The sequence below is a fragment of the Pinus tabuliformis genome, chromosome 1_2 (genome assembly GCF_031772625.1).
Source record: "Pinus tabuliformis cultivar Carrire ecotype Pingquan chromosome 1_2, CPIR1, whole genome shotgun sequence".
Lineage (NCBI taxonomy): Eukaryota > Viridiplantae > Streptophyta > Pinopsida > Pinales > Pinaceae > Pinus > Pinus tabuliformis.
In genome coordinates, this window is record NC_142298.1 from 799,264,377 (window position 1) to 799,277,913 (window position 13,537).

Here is a 13,537-nt window from a genome sequence, read left to right on the forward strand (position 1 = left end):
TACACGAGTACCTGGATTATCAGAAACTCGTCTCATTCAATCATACATCATGGGACTTAAACCCCATCTCTAGGCCGAGCTTGAGCTTCATGACATCACTTCTATAGAAGTAGCAAGACAAAAGGCAAAATCTGCTGAAAAGAAGCACGAAAAGATGCAGTGGCCAAAAGTTGAAAGAGTATATTTGAGACGAAGATTTCCCCAAATTGTGAACACAGATAATACAAAATATGTTCCACCACATCTCTGTGAAGGAGAAAAAACTAACTTGGAAATGCAAAGAATGAAAGAAGGCAAGTGCAAACATTGTGGCAAAAAATGGGACCCTAAACATAGATGTGCTAAGGGAAAAGAAACCAAGAACCTGTATAAGTGTGAAACAACTAATGATTCAGACAGTGAAGAATCAGACGTAGAAGAGATCGAAGATTCTCCACAATTTTCTCCAAAACCAGATAACGAGAATATTCCGCAAGTGTCATTATCGGCCATGATAGGTATATTGCAACCCCAAACATTAAAGTTAAAAGGTCATATAAAAAAAACAATGTAATGGTTCTAATCGATACCGATAGCACCCACAACTTTTTAGACTCAACTATGGCGAAAAGTCTCAATATTTTCACATTTCCTATGCCCAACATGAAAGTTATGGTAGTTGATGGTAAGAAAATTGAAAAGGTAGGGAAATGCCATAAAGTCAAATTACATATTCAAGACTATAATTTAGAGTCTCCGTTCTACATTGTACCATTAGGAGGAGTGGATGTGGTCCTAGGTATCCAATGGCTACAAACCCTAGGCACTTACTCTGCCAATCATCAAAAGCAATTTATAAAATTTAAATGGGAAGGGAAGAAATACAAGTTATATGGGTTCCAACCCCCTGAGAATCAAATTGTATCATCATCTTAGATGATGAAAATGATCTGGAAAGGAGCACCAACTTATTTAGTTCATTGTCATCAATTAGAAATGCTAACTTCAAATACGATTAAAGAAGAATCACCTAATGTTCAAGAACTAATTCAAAAGCATGAGAAGGTGTTCCAAGACCTTCCAATGAAGTTGCCTCCTAAAAGAGAAATCAAGCATACAATCGAAGTCAAATTAAGATCAAATCCCATCAACATCAAACCACATCGATATCCACATCATCAAAAAACCAAAATTGAGAGATTAGTCCAGGATCTTTCAAAATTTGGCATTATCACAAAAAGTAGAAGTCCATATGCTGCTCCGGTTGTATTAGTTCGAAAAAAAGATGGATCGTTTAGGCTATGCATAGATTATTGAGGGCTAAACAAGATAACGATTAAGAACAAGTTTCCAATTCCATTTATCGATGAAATAGTGGATGAATTAGGCGGAGCTAAATACTTCTCAAAATTAGATTTGAGATCAGGGTACTACCAAATAAGGATAAGGTTGGAAGACATAGCAAAAATTGTGTTCTGTACACACGAAGGTCACTATGAGTTTAAGGTAATGTCGTTTGGTCTAACTAATGCTCTAGTAACATTCCAAGCCACCATGAATGAGATATTCTATCCTTATGTAAGGAAATTTGTGTTATTGTTCTTCGATGATATTCTAATTTATAGTAAAACATGGAAGGAGCATCTACAACATTTAGAGCAAGTTCTCACTGCATTAGAAGAGCATCAATTTTATGCAAAAAAATCCAAGTGCACCTTCGAGAAAGAGGAAGTCGAGTATTTCAGACATATAATATCCAAGGAAGGAGTGAAAGTAGATCCTAATAAAATCAAGGCTATAAGAGAGTGGCCCAAACCAATTAACATATCCAAGTTAAGGGGTTTCTTAGGGTTAACTGGATACTATCGAAGGTTTATTAAAAACTATGCCCATGTAGTTGCACCTCTGACAAACCTTCTAAAGAAAAATTCATTTCACTGGGATGATGAAGCAGAAAAGTGTTTCGAAGACTTAAAAGAAATTATGTCTAATGCACTTGTATTAGCAACTACTGAATTTTCAAAACCATTTATAATCAAATGTGATGCTTCAGGTTTTGGTATAGGAGCAATATTGATGCAAGATGGTCATCCAATAGCTTTTGAATGTAGGAAGCTGAATAAGCGAGAACGTCTTAAGTCTACATATAACAAAGAGATGCTCACTATTATGCACACACTAGCCTAGTGGAGGCGATATCTTTTGGGAAGTAAGTTATCCATATGAACAAACTATAACAATCTCTAGTACCTCCTCCAACAAAAAACGCTCTCTGAAGAACTGTTAAGTTTAGATATGTTCTATGCTAGAGCAATTTATTTAAATTTTCACAGTTAGCAATCACATCAGCATTAAGATAAACTGCAGATAGAACATAAATATAAATTGCAGAAGACAAGCCAAGACAAGAGGACACAAGATGTGGCGCTAGCCAAGGACAAACCCCACAATGTGGGGAAACCCTTGATCAATTCTTCTTTTATGTTCTTCAAAGTTTAGCAGAGAAAGAGAGAGAGATAGTACATTTACAACAGAGGTCAACATTTTGACTTATCTAGATCTAGCATAGATCATTTCGTATAACGATGAGATCAGTTGAAGACATTCTACTTCAACTGATTCTCCAAGGTGACTCCTTCACCTATCATCATGCTGCATCTGGTTCTCTTGCTGTACCACTGCATACTGCACCATGTTGCACTAATCATGATTATCATCATGCTGTCCATGTCCATGATCTTATCCATCATCATGTTGCCCTTCATGTCCATGATCTCATTCAACTTCATGCTGCCCATGTCCATGATCTTATCCATCATCATGCTGCCCTTCTAATGTGCATCATCATCATGCTGTTGTCCTAACAGATGGCATTCTATCACTGCTGTTCATTGTGTTAGGGCTGCTACAGGTATGCCATTCTATCACTGTTGTTCATCATTTACGCCTCCTAGTTACGACTGTACCTCAGAGACATCTCTATGCTGAGATTGTCTATTTGATGACCTTGCTGCTCTCTATCACCCTTGAATGCTAGTCCCTGTACCCGAGTTCATTTCACTTCTTGACTGTGGCTACTATACTCGGAGGCCAAGTGTTACATGTCTCCTTTGACTACGTTTTACTTCTGGACAGTGTAGTGTATAAGGCTTCTGTACAGTGTGTTAGGGCCTGTTCATAAGGTTTCTTGAGCAGTGTATTAGGGCCTGTTCATAAGGCTTCTTGAATAGCATTTTAGGGCCAGTTCATAAGGCTTCTTGACAGTGTGTTAGGGCCTGTTCATAAGGCTTCTTGAACAACGTATTAGGGCCAGTTCATAAGACTTCTTGACAGCGTGTTAGGGCCTGTTCATAAGGCTTCTTGACAACGTGTTAGGGCCAGTTCATAAGGCTTCTTGACAATGTGTATTAGGCCTCTCCTTAACCATGTTGACAATGTATAGGAGCTCCCTTGACTGCAGCTAGGGCATGGCTTGACTGCGGCCAAAATACTCCTTGTTGGACTGCGGATGAGGGCTCTTCAAGAGCAGCAGGTCAGGCCTGTAGTTAGGGCACTTAGGACTGCGGACAAGGCCTCCCCTTTACTGCGTGTAAGAGCCTCCTTTAGCTACATAAGGAACCCTCCTAGACTGCAACTTTGGACAACATATGAATCTCCTTAGACAACATATAGGTGTCTCTGTTTGCTGCGTAGATCGACCTGCGGCTAGGGCATCACCATTAGGCCACCATATTACTCTTGGTGTCTCACTCCTTATCCAAAAAACTAAGACGTGGAGAGGAGGAGATCACCTCAAGAGTGTGTCTTCCAAATGACATCAATCCTCTTCTATTTATACCAAAACGTATAGGTTGAATAGACATGACGTTTGGGCTTCTTGAGCCTACATAAGTTGCTGGTTGGTTTGATAATAATTCCATAATCAAAATAAACTCATGTCTCCATAAATACTTATCGGAATCGGATGATCTTTAGATCAATCCTACACCTCTCGACGAGAGGGATCCAATAAAAATATCAGCTGCCATAAATAAGCTGACCCACATGGAGTTTGGTCCTAGTTTCCAATTTTAACACTCCCTCTCAACTAGGGAGAACTCCATCCACTGATCCATATGTCCAACTGTACTATCTCTGCCATTAGTGCCCTGCACTGCCCTGCCCAGCTCTGCCCAGCTCTGCTCGGCTTCGCTAGCTCTGCCCAGCTCTGCTCAGCTTTGCCAGCTCTGCTGGCTTTGCTAGCTCTGCTCTGCTCTGCTCAACTTAGCTCTGCTGAACCATGAAGAAGAAGAATTAATCGAGAATGTCTCATACCATTCTCCACTGACCCGAAGTTAGTCTCAGAGTGCGTACCACTGGTCCCAGACCAGTCTCCGTTGACCCAAAGTCAACATTATAGTGGGCACCACTCCTACTACTGGTCCCAGAGCAGTGTCATTAGTCTTAGAGAGTGTACCACTGGTCCTAGACCAGTCTCAACCGACTCGAAGTCAGCGTCATAGCATGTACCACTCTCACTGGCCCCAGACCAGTCTTCCATTGACCCTAAGTCAGTCTTAGAGTATGTACCACTAGTCCCAGACCAGTCTCAACCGACCCGAAGTCAGCGTCATAGTAGGTAAAACTCCTAACACTGGTCCCAAACTAGTATCATTGATCCCAGATCAATGAAGTTCATCCTAGCATAGGGTGTACAGTAGTGTAACAGTCCAAAAATAAATATCTAATTTAACATTAAATTTAAATGAGAGTGGCACTTACCTAGCCCAATAAACATGTAATTAATAAAACTAAATTCAACTATGAATAGTGCTTACCTGTGGTAGAAGTAGGCTTACCGCAACAAGGTTTTGGGGACGACTCTCCACCCAACCATAGGCTCAACTGCGCAAGGATTTGCTACAACTGGCCACCCCCCGAGCCTCAATCAACGTACTACTGTCAGTGACTCCTAAGTCTTAGAACACCATTCTCCCAAAGAGAATGCAAGATAGAATCTCAGAATCATGGAATGTAGGAATGCCTCTCATCTTCTCACCATCTATTAATAGAACAACATTGGAAGGGAACCACATGCACACACTCCATGTGTCTACATGCAACTTTCTTTTGATTTTTAGCTTTCTTGTTTTATTTCTTTACTTTTCTTTGATTTTTAGCTTTTCTTATTTTATTTCCTTCTTTTCTTATAGTTTTCTTGTTTTATTTCTATTTATTCTTATTTAGAGTTTTAGTATGGTTATTACTATTTTAATTTTTATATTTTTTTATTATCCTTCCTTGTATATTTTTAAATATCATTTATTATTTAACATTTATGATTTATTATTTTTATTATTTATTATTAAGTGATTTGTTATTTATTATTTATTTATTTGTATTATTTATTATATATTATTATTTATTATTTATTATCTTTATTATTTATTATTTATTATTAAGGGGAGGGATATTACAGGTAGATACAACGATGCATCCATCGGTACTACTATGGTCCCTATCCTCATTTCTCTACTCATTGATTAGATGAGAGGTACTTCCCATGAGTCCCATACTGCATGGGTAGGATGCCTTGACAGGAGAACTTAATCAATCTTGTCCTCACAGGAGAACTAATCATCCTGCTACACAATCGCCATGGAGAACACATCATCCAGGCCTCACAGGAGAGCTAATCATCCTGCTACATAATCGTCATGGAGAACACATCATCCAGACCTCACAAGAGAACTAATCATCTTGCTACATAGGAGAGAAAATCATCCTGTCCCACAAGAGAGCGAATCATCTTGTCCCACAAGAGAGCGAGTCATCTTGTTTCATAGGAGAGCAAATCATCCTGTCCCAGTGTACACCACCAGGGGAGGGTGAGTCACCCTGTGGTCATATGTTGCTCCAGTAAGAACCGCAAGCCCCCAGAGCTCCTAGAGCTCAATGTATGCAACATGCAGGACCCTTGTACAAGGGTCTCTCGACGACTCCAAGTCATTCGAGAAAATCACAAATTTGATCTTTCCCCGGGGCTCTGACAAAGTGTATCGACCTGTACATCATCTTAATGCGATGGAGCCTCCTTGCTCATCGACTTACCATATCCCAGATAAGGCAGTATCTGATGTCTATCTGTTGGAGCAATCGTCGAATACAAGATTCCTCAATAATCGAATCCCACCTCTGGTTGTCACAGAGAATCACAGTGGTATTCATCATGTGTACTCACTGAAGAGTTTCCACAACCAGGCAACTTCATACGAGGTCATACTCGTAGTTATGTATCCGGTCTCAGCAGTACTTATAACAACCGACTTCTGCTTCCTGCTCATCCATGATATCGAAGCAGAATCCAAAGAGAACCAACACTGAAAAGAGCTCTAGTGATCCTCCACATTGCCTGCCCAGTCAACATTCGAATAATCATGCAGTTTTCATATTTTTGACAGTGTATCTCAATCCATGAGAGATTTTGCCTCGAAGATATCTCAGAAGATTCTTGGCACCAATCCAGTGAGGCTCAACCAAATATGAGCTCACCATGCTAAATGCAAAATATATGTCCGGAATCCAACTCCCTCTTACTTTTGCAAATGAGAGGGTCTGCACTTGTTCGAAATAGTTCGTCCGCATAAGGTGTTGGTATGAGAGGTCTATCAACCACAACCTTCGGGTAATGGTTTGGATTGGTTTCACTCCTAGTGAATCTCAGCTTCATCAAACAGCTATCAATCCTCTCATACTACGCCCGAGGTGTTTTGCTTCAAGCCATAGAGGGCTTTCTGTATACATGAGATTCTCGTTCATGAATCTCAAACTTCACGGGTTGTTCCAAACCTGTGGACCTGCTACATGAGGCGAATGGTCCCCTTCTAAGATTTTCCTTTGGTACAACTCAGACATGTACCTTCATGCTCTTTTTGAATTCAGGCATCCCGGTCACAATCTGACTTACAGACCTCCGGCGCTGAGTCAATGGACATGGTCCCCAGTGGACTTGATAAAACCCTGAATTCTAAAACATCTTTAAAAAGAATCTGTGTACTTTTCCATCAATGAGTGCCACCCTAAAGCCTTTGGCTTCCATTTTTGAGATGGACACCAGTTCTTCTTGCGATCAGGTACATAAATGTGATTTTGGGGCTCCTTGCTTTCTTTGAAGAGTTGACCATTTCCTTGATGACCTGCATTACCAGTCATTCCTTTGATCATTGAAGATGTCCTTGGAATGATTGTTTTCTTCATCAAGAGATGTGTCCCTATCCTTCAGACACTCCTTCGCACGATGGCCGAACTTATTGCAACCAAAGCATCTGCCTTTCCTTCCAGCCTTAGATCCGAACTTCCTAATGAAGTGATCTTTAGATGGGCCATCAGAACCTTCCGCTGCGCCATTCTGATAAAATTCTCTGCCTAGACTTCACCCTGGGTGAATTATGAGGAACTCATTGATCCCTTTGTCTTGTCCCAACTATCTTTGGTGATTGCTCTTTCACTCTTTCTTGGGCATTGTCTTCGCCTCAGCTCTGATACCATGTTAAGTTTAGGTATGTTCTATGCTAGAGCAATTTATTTAAATTTTCACGGTTAGCAATCACATCAGCATTAAGATAAACTGTAGATAGAACATAAATATAAATCGCAGAAGACAAGCCAAGACAAGAGAACACAAGATGTGGTGCTAGCCAAGGACAAACCCCACAATGTGGGGAAACCCTTGATCAATTCTTCTTTTATGTTCTTCAAAGTTCAACAGAGAAAGAGAGAGAGAAATAGTACATTTACAACAGAAGTCAACACTTACACTTATCTAGATCTAGCATAGATCATTTCGTATAACGATGAGATCAGTTGAAGACATGCTGCTTCAACTGATTCTCCAAGGTGACTCCACCTATCATCGTGCTGCATTTGGTTCTCTTGCTGTACCACTGCATACTACACCATGTTGCACTAATCATGATTATCATCATGCTGCCCATGTCCATGATCTTATCCATCATCATGCTGCCCTTCTAATGTGCATCATCATCATGCTGCTGTCCTAACAAATGGCATTCTATCACTGCTATTCATTATGTTAGGGCTGCTACAGGTATGCCATTCTATCACTGCTGTTCATCATTTACACCTCCTAGTTACGCCTGTACCTCAGAGACATCTCTATGCTGAGATTGTCTATTTGATGACCTTGCTGCTCTCTATCACCTTTGAATGTTGGTCCCTGTACCCGAGTTCATTTCACTTCTTGACTACGGCTACTAGATTCGGAGGCCAAGTGTTACATGTCTCCTTTAACTGTGTTTTACTTCTGGATAATGTAGTGTATAAGGCTTCTGTACAGTGTGTTAAGGCCTGTTCATAAGGCTTCTTGAACAACATATTAGGGCATGTTCATAAGGCTTCTTGAACAGCGTGTTAGGGCCAGTTCATAAGGCTTTTTGACAGCGTGTTAGGGCCTATTCATAAGGTTTCTTGAATAGTATATTAGGGCTAGTTCATAAGGCTTCTTGACAGCATGTTAGGGCCAGTTCATAAGGCTTCTTGACAACGTGTTAGGGCCAGTTCATAAGGCTTCTTGACAGCGTGTATTAGGCCTCTCCTTAACCACGTTGACAGTGTATAGGAGCTCCCTTGACTGCAGCTAGGGCATGGCTTATTTGTGGCCAGAATACTCCTTGTTGGACTATGGATGAGGGCTCTTCAAGAGCAGTAGGTCAAGCCTGTAATTAGGGCACTTAGGACTACGGACAAGGCCTCCCCTTTACTGCATGTAAGAGCCTCCTTTAGTTGCATAAGGAACCCTCCTAGACTGCAACTTTGGACTACGTATGAATCTCCTTAGACAATGTATAGGTGTCTCTGTTTGCTGCGTAGATCGACCTGCGGCTAGGGCATCACCATTAGGCCAACGTATTACTCTTGGTGTCTCACTCCTCCAAAAACCCAAGACGTGGAGAGGAGGAGATCACCTCAAGAGTGTGTCTTCCAAATGACATCAAATCCTCTTCTATTTATACCAAAAACGTATAGGTTGAATAGACATGACGTTTGGGCTTCTTGAGCCTACATAAGTTGCTGGTCGGCTTGATAATAATTCCATTATCAAAATAAATTCATATCTCCATAAATACTTATCGGAATCGGATGATATTTAGATCAATCCTACACCTTTCGATGAGAGGGATCCAATAAAAAGCTGGCCCACATGGAGTTTGGCCCTAGTTGCCAATTTTAACAAGAACAACAAAAGTGGATTGAAAAAATTGCTTCTTTTGACATGGAGATATTATATAAAAGGGGAAAGGACAATGTAGTCACAGATGCTCTCTCCAGAAAATATGAAGAAACATCCTTGTTTGCAGTCTCATCTATAATCCCAGAATGACTTAATGAAATCTGAAGTGAGTATGTGAAAAATCCAGAAAAAATTGCTATAATCAATAACCTCCCTCAGAATTCAAAATTCGAATGGAAAAATGATATTTTGTGGTACAAGGGAAGGATTTACCTAAGTCCAAATTCAAAATTTAAAGTTAAGGTTCTGAAAGAGTCCCATGATTCAATGTCATCTGGACATGTAGGTTTCGTTAAAACCTACTATAATGCACGTCAATCATTTTTTTGGAAGGGAATGAATAATGATATTAAAAAATATGTAGCAGAATGTGATCAATGTCAGCGAAATAAAAGTGAGAACATTATGACCCTAGGTTTGCTCCACCCTTCAAATATTCCAAACCAAAAATGGGAAGAAATATCAATGGATTTTATTGAAGGATTACCCATGTCAGATGGAAAAGATAAAATTCTTGTAGTAGTACCCAGAGTCACAAAGTATGTACACTTCATAGGAATGAAGAAATTGGATTCCAAAAAAGAGATCACCGAGATATTTTGCAAGAATGTCTACAAATTACATGGATTTCCTAAAGTCATTATTGGTGATAGAGATGCCAAGTTTAAAGGGAATTTTTGGAAGGAGCTTTTCAAACATATTGGAACATACCTCAACATGAGTTCTGCATATCACCCTCAAACAGATGGTCAAACAGAAATTGTCAATAAGTGCTTAGAAGCTTAGCTTCGTTATTATGCAACAAACAAACAAAATAAGTGGGCTCAGTGGTTACATCTCACTGAATGGTGGTACAATTTATCTTATCACACTTTCGCAAAGATGACCCCATTTCAAGCTTTGTATGGATATGAACCTCCTAAATGGAAGGATTTGGCCATTTCTGAGATAAAAGTTCCAGTAGTTAAGGAGAAATTAGAAGAAACCCAAAAAGTTTTTCAAACATTAAAAGAAAATATAAGTATTGCAAGAAATCACATTAAACAAAAGGTCGAATGACATAGAACAAAGAGAGAATTTGAAGTTGGAGAATGGGTATTTGTTAAACTTCAGCCTTACAAGCAATTATCCCTAAAACAAAAGGAAAAAACAAATTAGCGCCAAAGTTTTATGGACCATATCATATTAACAAAAAGATCAGCTAAATAGCATACAACGTAAGCTTCCCAGATAATAGTCGAGTTTACTACATTTTCCATGTATCTTGTCTTAAAAAGGCATTGGGCAAACACCAATCAGCACATACAATGCTTCGGATATTAGATGATGAAGGGAAGTTCATATTAGAACCAGAAGGAATTGCTACCACTCGAGAAAGGAGGTTACGATCTCAAGTAACTAAAGAATACCTGATCAAGTGGAAGAATTTGCTAGAAGAAGAAGCCTCTTGGGAGACAAAAGCATTTCTCCAAAAACACCCGACGTTACGTATGCAGCATGCTTTGAGGACAAAGCATCTTTTCAAGAGGAAGGCAATGTTATGTAAAAATTAATTAGGGTAATTTTAGGTCAATTAAGACAAAAGGGCACGATCATAAGATCATGCCTTTTCCCAAAAGGGTATCCATGGCAGTATATAAGCCAAGGACCCTCAGTGTAAAGTTAAACCATCATCATTCAAAAGTTATTAATAAAATACATATGTTTCTCTCAATTAATGGGCTGTTCGCTCCAGAATTCCAAGATGAGACGCAAGTTGTGGCACAAACCATTAGAGATGTTCAAACTTCAGATAGGTCAAATGATCAAGGGACGATCTTCAAGAGGAAAGAGCAAGCAATAACCAAGAGCTTCAATCTCGAACTGTTAATTATTTATAGAGTAAAAAATGGACCTCAACTCGCACTCAAGCATTAGCTTGGTCACTTCTAATTTTCATGGTGTTCTTGGAAAGATTGTGTAAAGACATATTCACGTGGTAGTGCATTTTTAATTTTTGTGCACAGTTTTGGGAGAATTTCCCAAGTATCTGTCTGTAAACATGTAACAAAAAGATTCTATGTTACAAAATGTTGCTTTGTTCCAGTTCGGCTTCTGCGTCTGTATATTTTATAAAATATTCATTCGCATAGTTATAGGCTATAGCCTTAGTTTCCTTCATACTAATTGATGTTACATTATGAAGATACTTCATACTTTTGATACTACAACTCTACACAGATCGCAGATGTCCAAACATGAATTTGTCTATTATTCACTTCTTTATGTAAGCAAACTGTTCTTGTATTTCAGAATATATTTTGAAATGCTCTTGACTTAATAAAAGTAGCAAAGTTTCCAAAGTTCCCAACAATATGTATATCATTGAACTCAACAAATCTGCAGGATTTGAGATTTTATAATTTTTCTTTTTCTTTTTTTCTGTCCTTCTGTTTGAATGATCATTTGCTTTGACCCATTCTGCAGGTTTTGGGAGGTTTTGACAAGGAGAAATATGAAACTCTTCGAAAATGGGCTGTAGCTTCTGATGGAACACAAGTGCCAATTTCCATTGTTTATAGAAAAGATCTGGTAAAACTAGATGGCACAGATCCTCTACTTCTTAATGGATATGGCTCATACGAGGTATGCTTGTTTGTATATCTCAACATGATTATGGATCATTACATTAAAAAACAAATACTTAATGATTCACTCAGACTTATTAAGAATGTCTTGTTGTATTAGAGGAGAAAAACTTACGTAAATATTATGGAGCTTGTACAAGTCAGCATAAAAAATAAAGGAATACCTTTAGCAATTGAAATGTATTTCCCTGCCCCGTTCATTAACAAAGTTCTTACAAAAACTCACACACAGATATTGATGTTAACAAAATGGTTTTGATTACTCAAACGTTAATTAGTATTCATAGTAATTGATATAGTGTACTGACATGTGCCAACTCTAGCTTGCTGGTAAACTGCTGAACAATCTCATCTTGTTTAGAATGACTGCCAATAATAGTCATGTTGTAAAATTTGGATCCAGAAACAGATGACCATCAACTATAGAGTAACATATCAGGACTAGGAGGTCTGAAGAGACTTGTGAGTTTCATCAAACTATGGAAAACCATCCAAGAATACATTTTTATTGATATGACTCAAGAAACTACATGAACATTAATGCCAACATATTGTTTGTTATATCATCTAAGATAGCAATGTTTGTCTTCTAACAATGGTAAGTGCACTTTGAGATATTATAGGTGGCAATGGAACTTGTTTTGCTATTTCTTTAAATGATCACATTAGATAACTTCGGTGCTGTCTTCTCATATTCAGGTAAATCTTCCAAATAAATTATTGTGTTTGGCTTGCAACGTATTTAGTTTGTTAATTGTCAACATTTTTTGGAGTTATAATCACTTGGTTCATGTGCAACATTTGAAATTGCAGGGCTTTATATGGGTGCAAACAATATTTTTAGTTAGAATATAAAGTTCAGTATTCTTCATTGTGTTTGCACATGAAATTGCACCTTGAGAATGATACAAATTAGTTCAAATAAAATGATGAAATTCTTAGCTCGAGTGGTTGGGATTGTGGCTTGTCAACCCATCCACCCAGGTTCCAGTCTCTGGCGGCACACTTTAGCTTGTATTGATTAGACTCAAGGAGTAGCCCCAGCGAGTTTTCACTCCATCCATTTGGGACATCTTGGCTCTTGCTAATGTGAAAATTCGCTGTAATAATTGATTTATTTCTCCTACTTATTTATGATAAGTTATTTCCCAATACTTCAGTAAATACCAAAATAAATTCAGTTGCAGACTTCACAAACTAGAACTGAAAACTAAATTGCAAGAGAAACATCAGCGTATGAACAATCATATTGACACACTTGGGTCCCTAGAAAAACCCAATGTGGGAAAACCAGTGCAACAAATCTGGGGATTCTTATTATTGGAAGTAAATATCTTAATACAATCTAGGATGTCCATCTAGCAATCCTTTACAAAGAAAATACTGGCAGAAAATCTGAGTGAGTTTTACCTCACTCCACCTGACAGAATTTTGGCTAATCCAGCACAAGACTGGCTAACCCCGCTTATTTCTGTGTTGGCTCTACGTCAACCCTGTGTCACCTTCTCTGCCCTCTGCGTCATCTCTCTCGGTTGTTCCAGCAGTTCCCAGTAGTTCCGACAGTTCTTGGCAGTTCTGGCAGTTCCCGATAGTTCCGTCTGTTTCGATAGTTTTGGATTCTGTGTGACAGGCAACTTTTCTG

General features: G+C 38.8%; 1 protein-coding gene across 1 annotated transcript in view; it reads left to right on the plus strand.

Annotated features, from left to right (window-relative positions):
* The window catches only part of LOC149208310 (uncharacterized), a 161,631-nt gene extending 149,567 nt beyond the window's left edge, over positions 1 to 12,064 (plus strand). Inside the window, exon 6 of the mRNA XM_089394050.1 lies at positions 11,735 to 12,064. Within this exon, the coding sequence (XP_089250176.1) occupies positions 11,735 to 11,995 (261 nt within the window). The 3' untranslated portion in view covers positions 11,996 to 12,064. The remainder of the gene's footprint in view (positions 1 to 11,734) is intronic.
* The last annotated feature ends 1,473 nt before the right edge of the window (positions 12,065 to 13,537 follow it).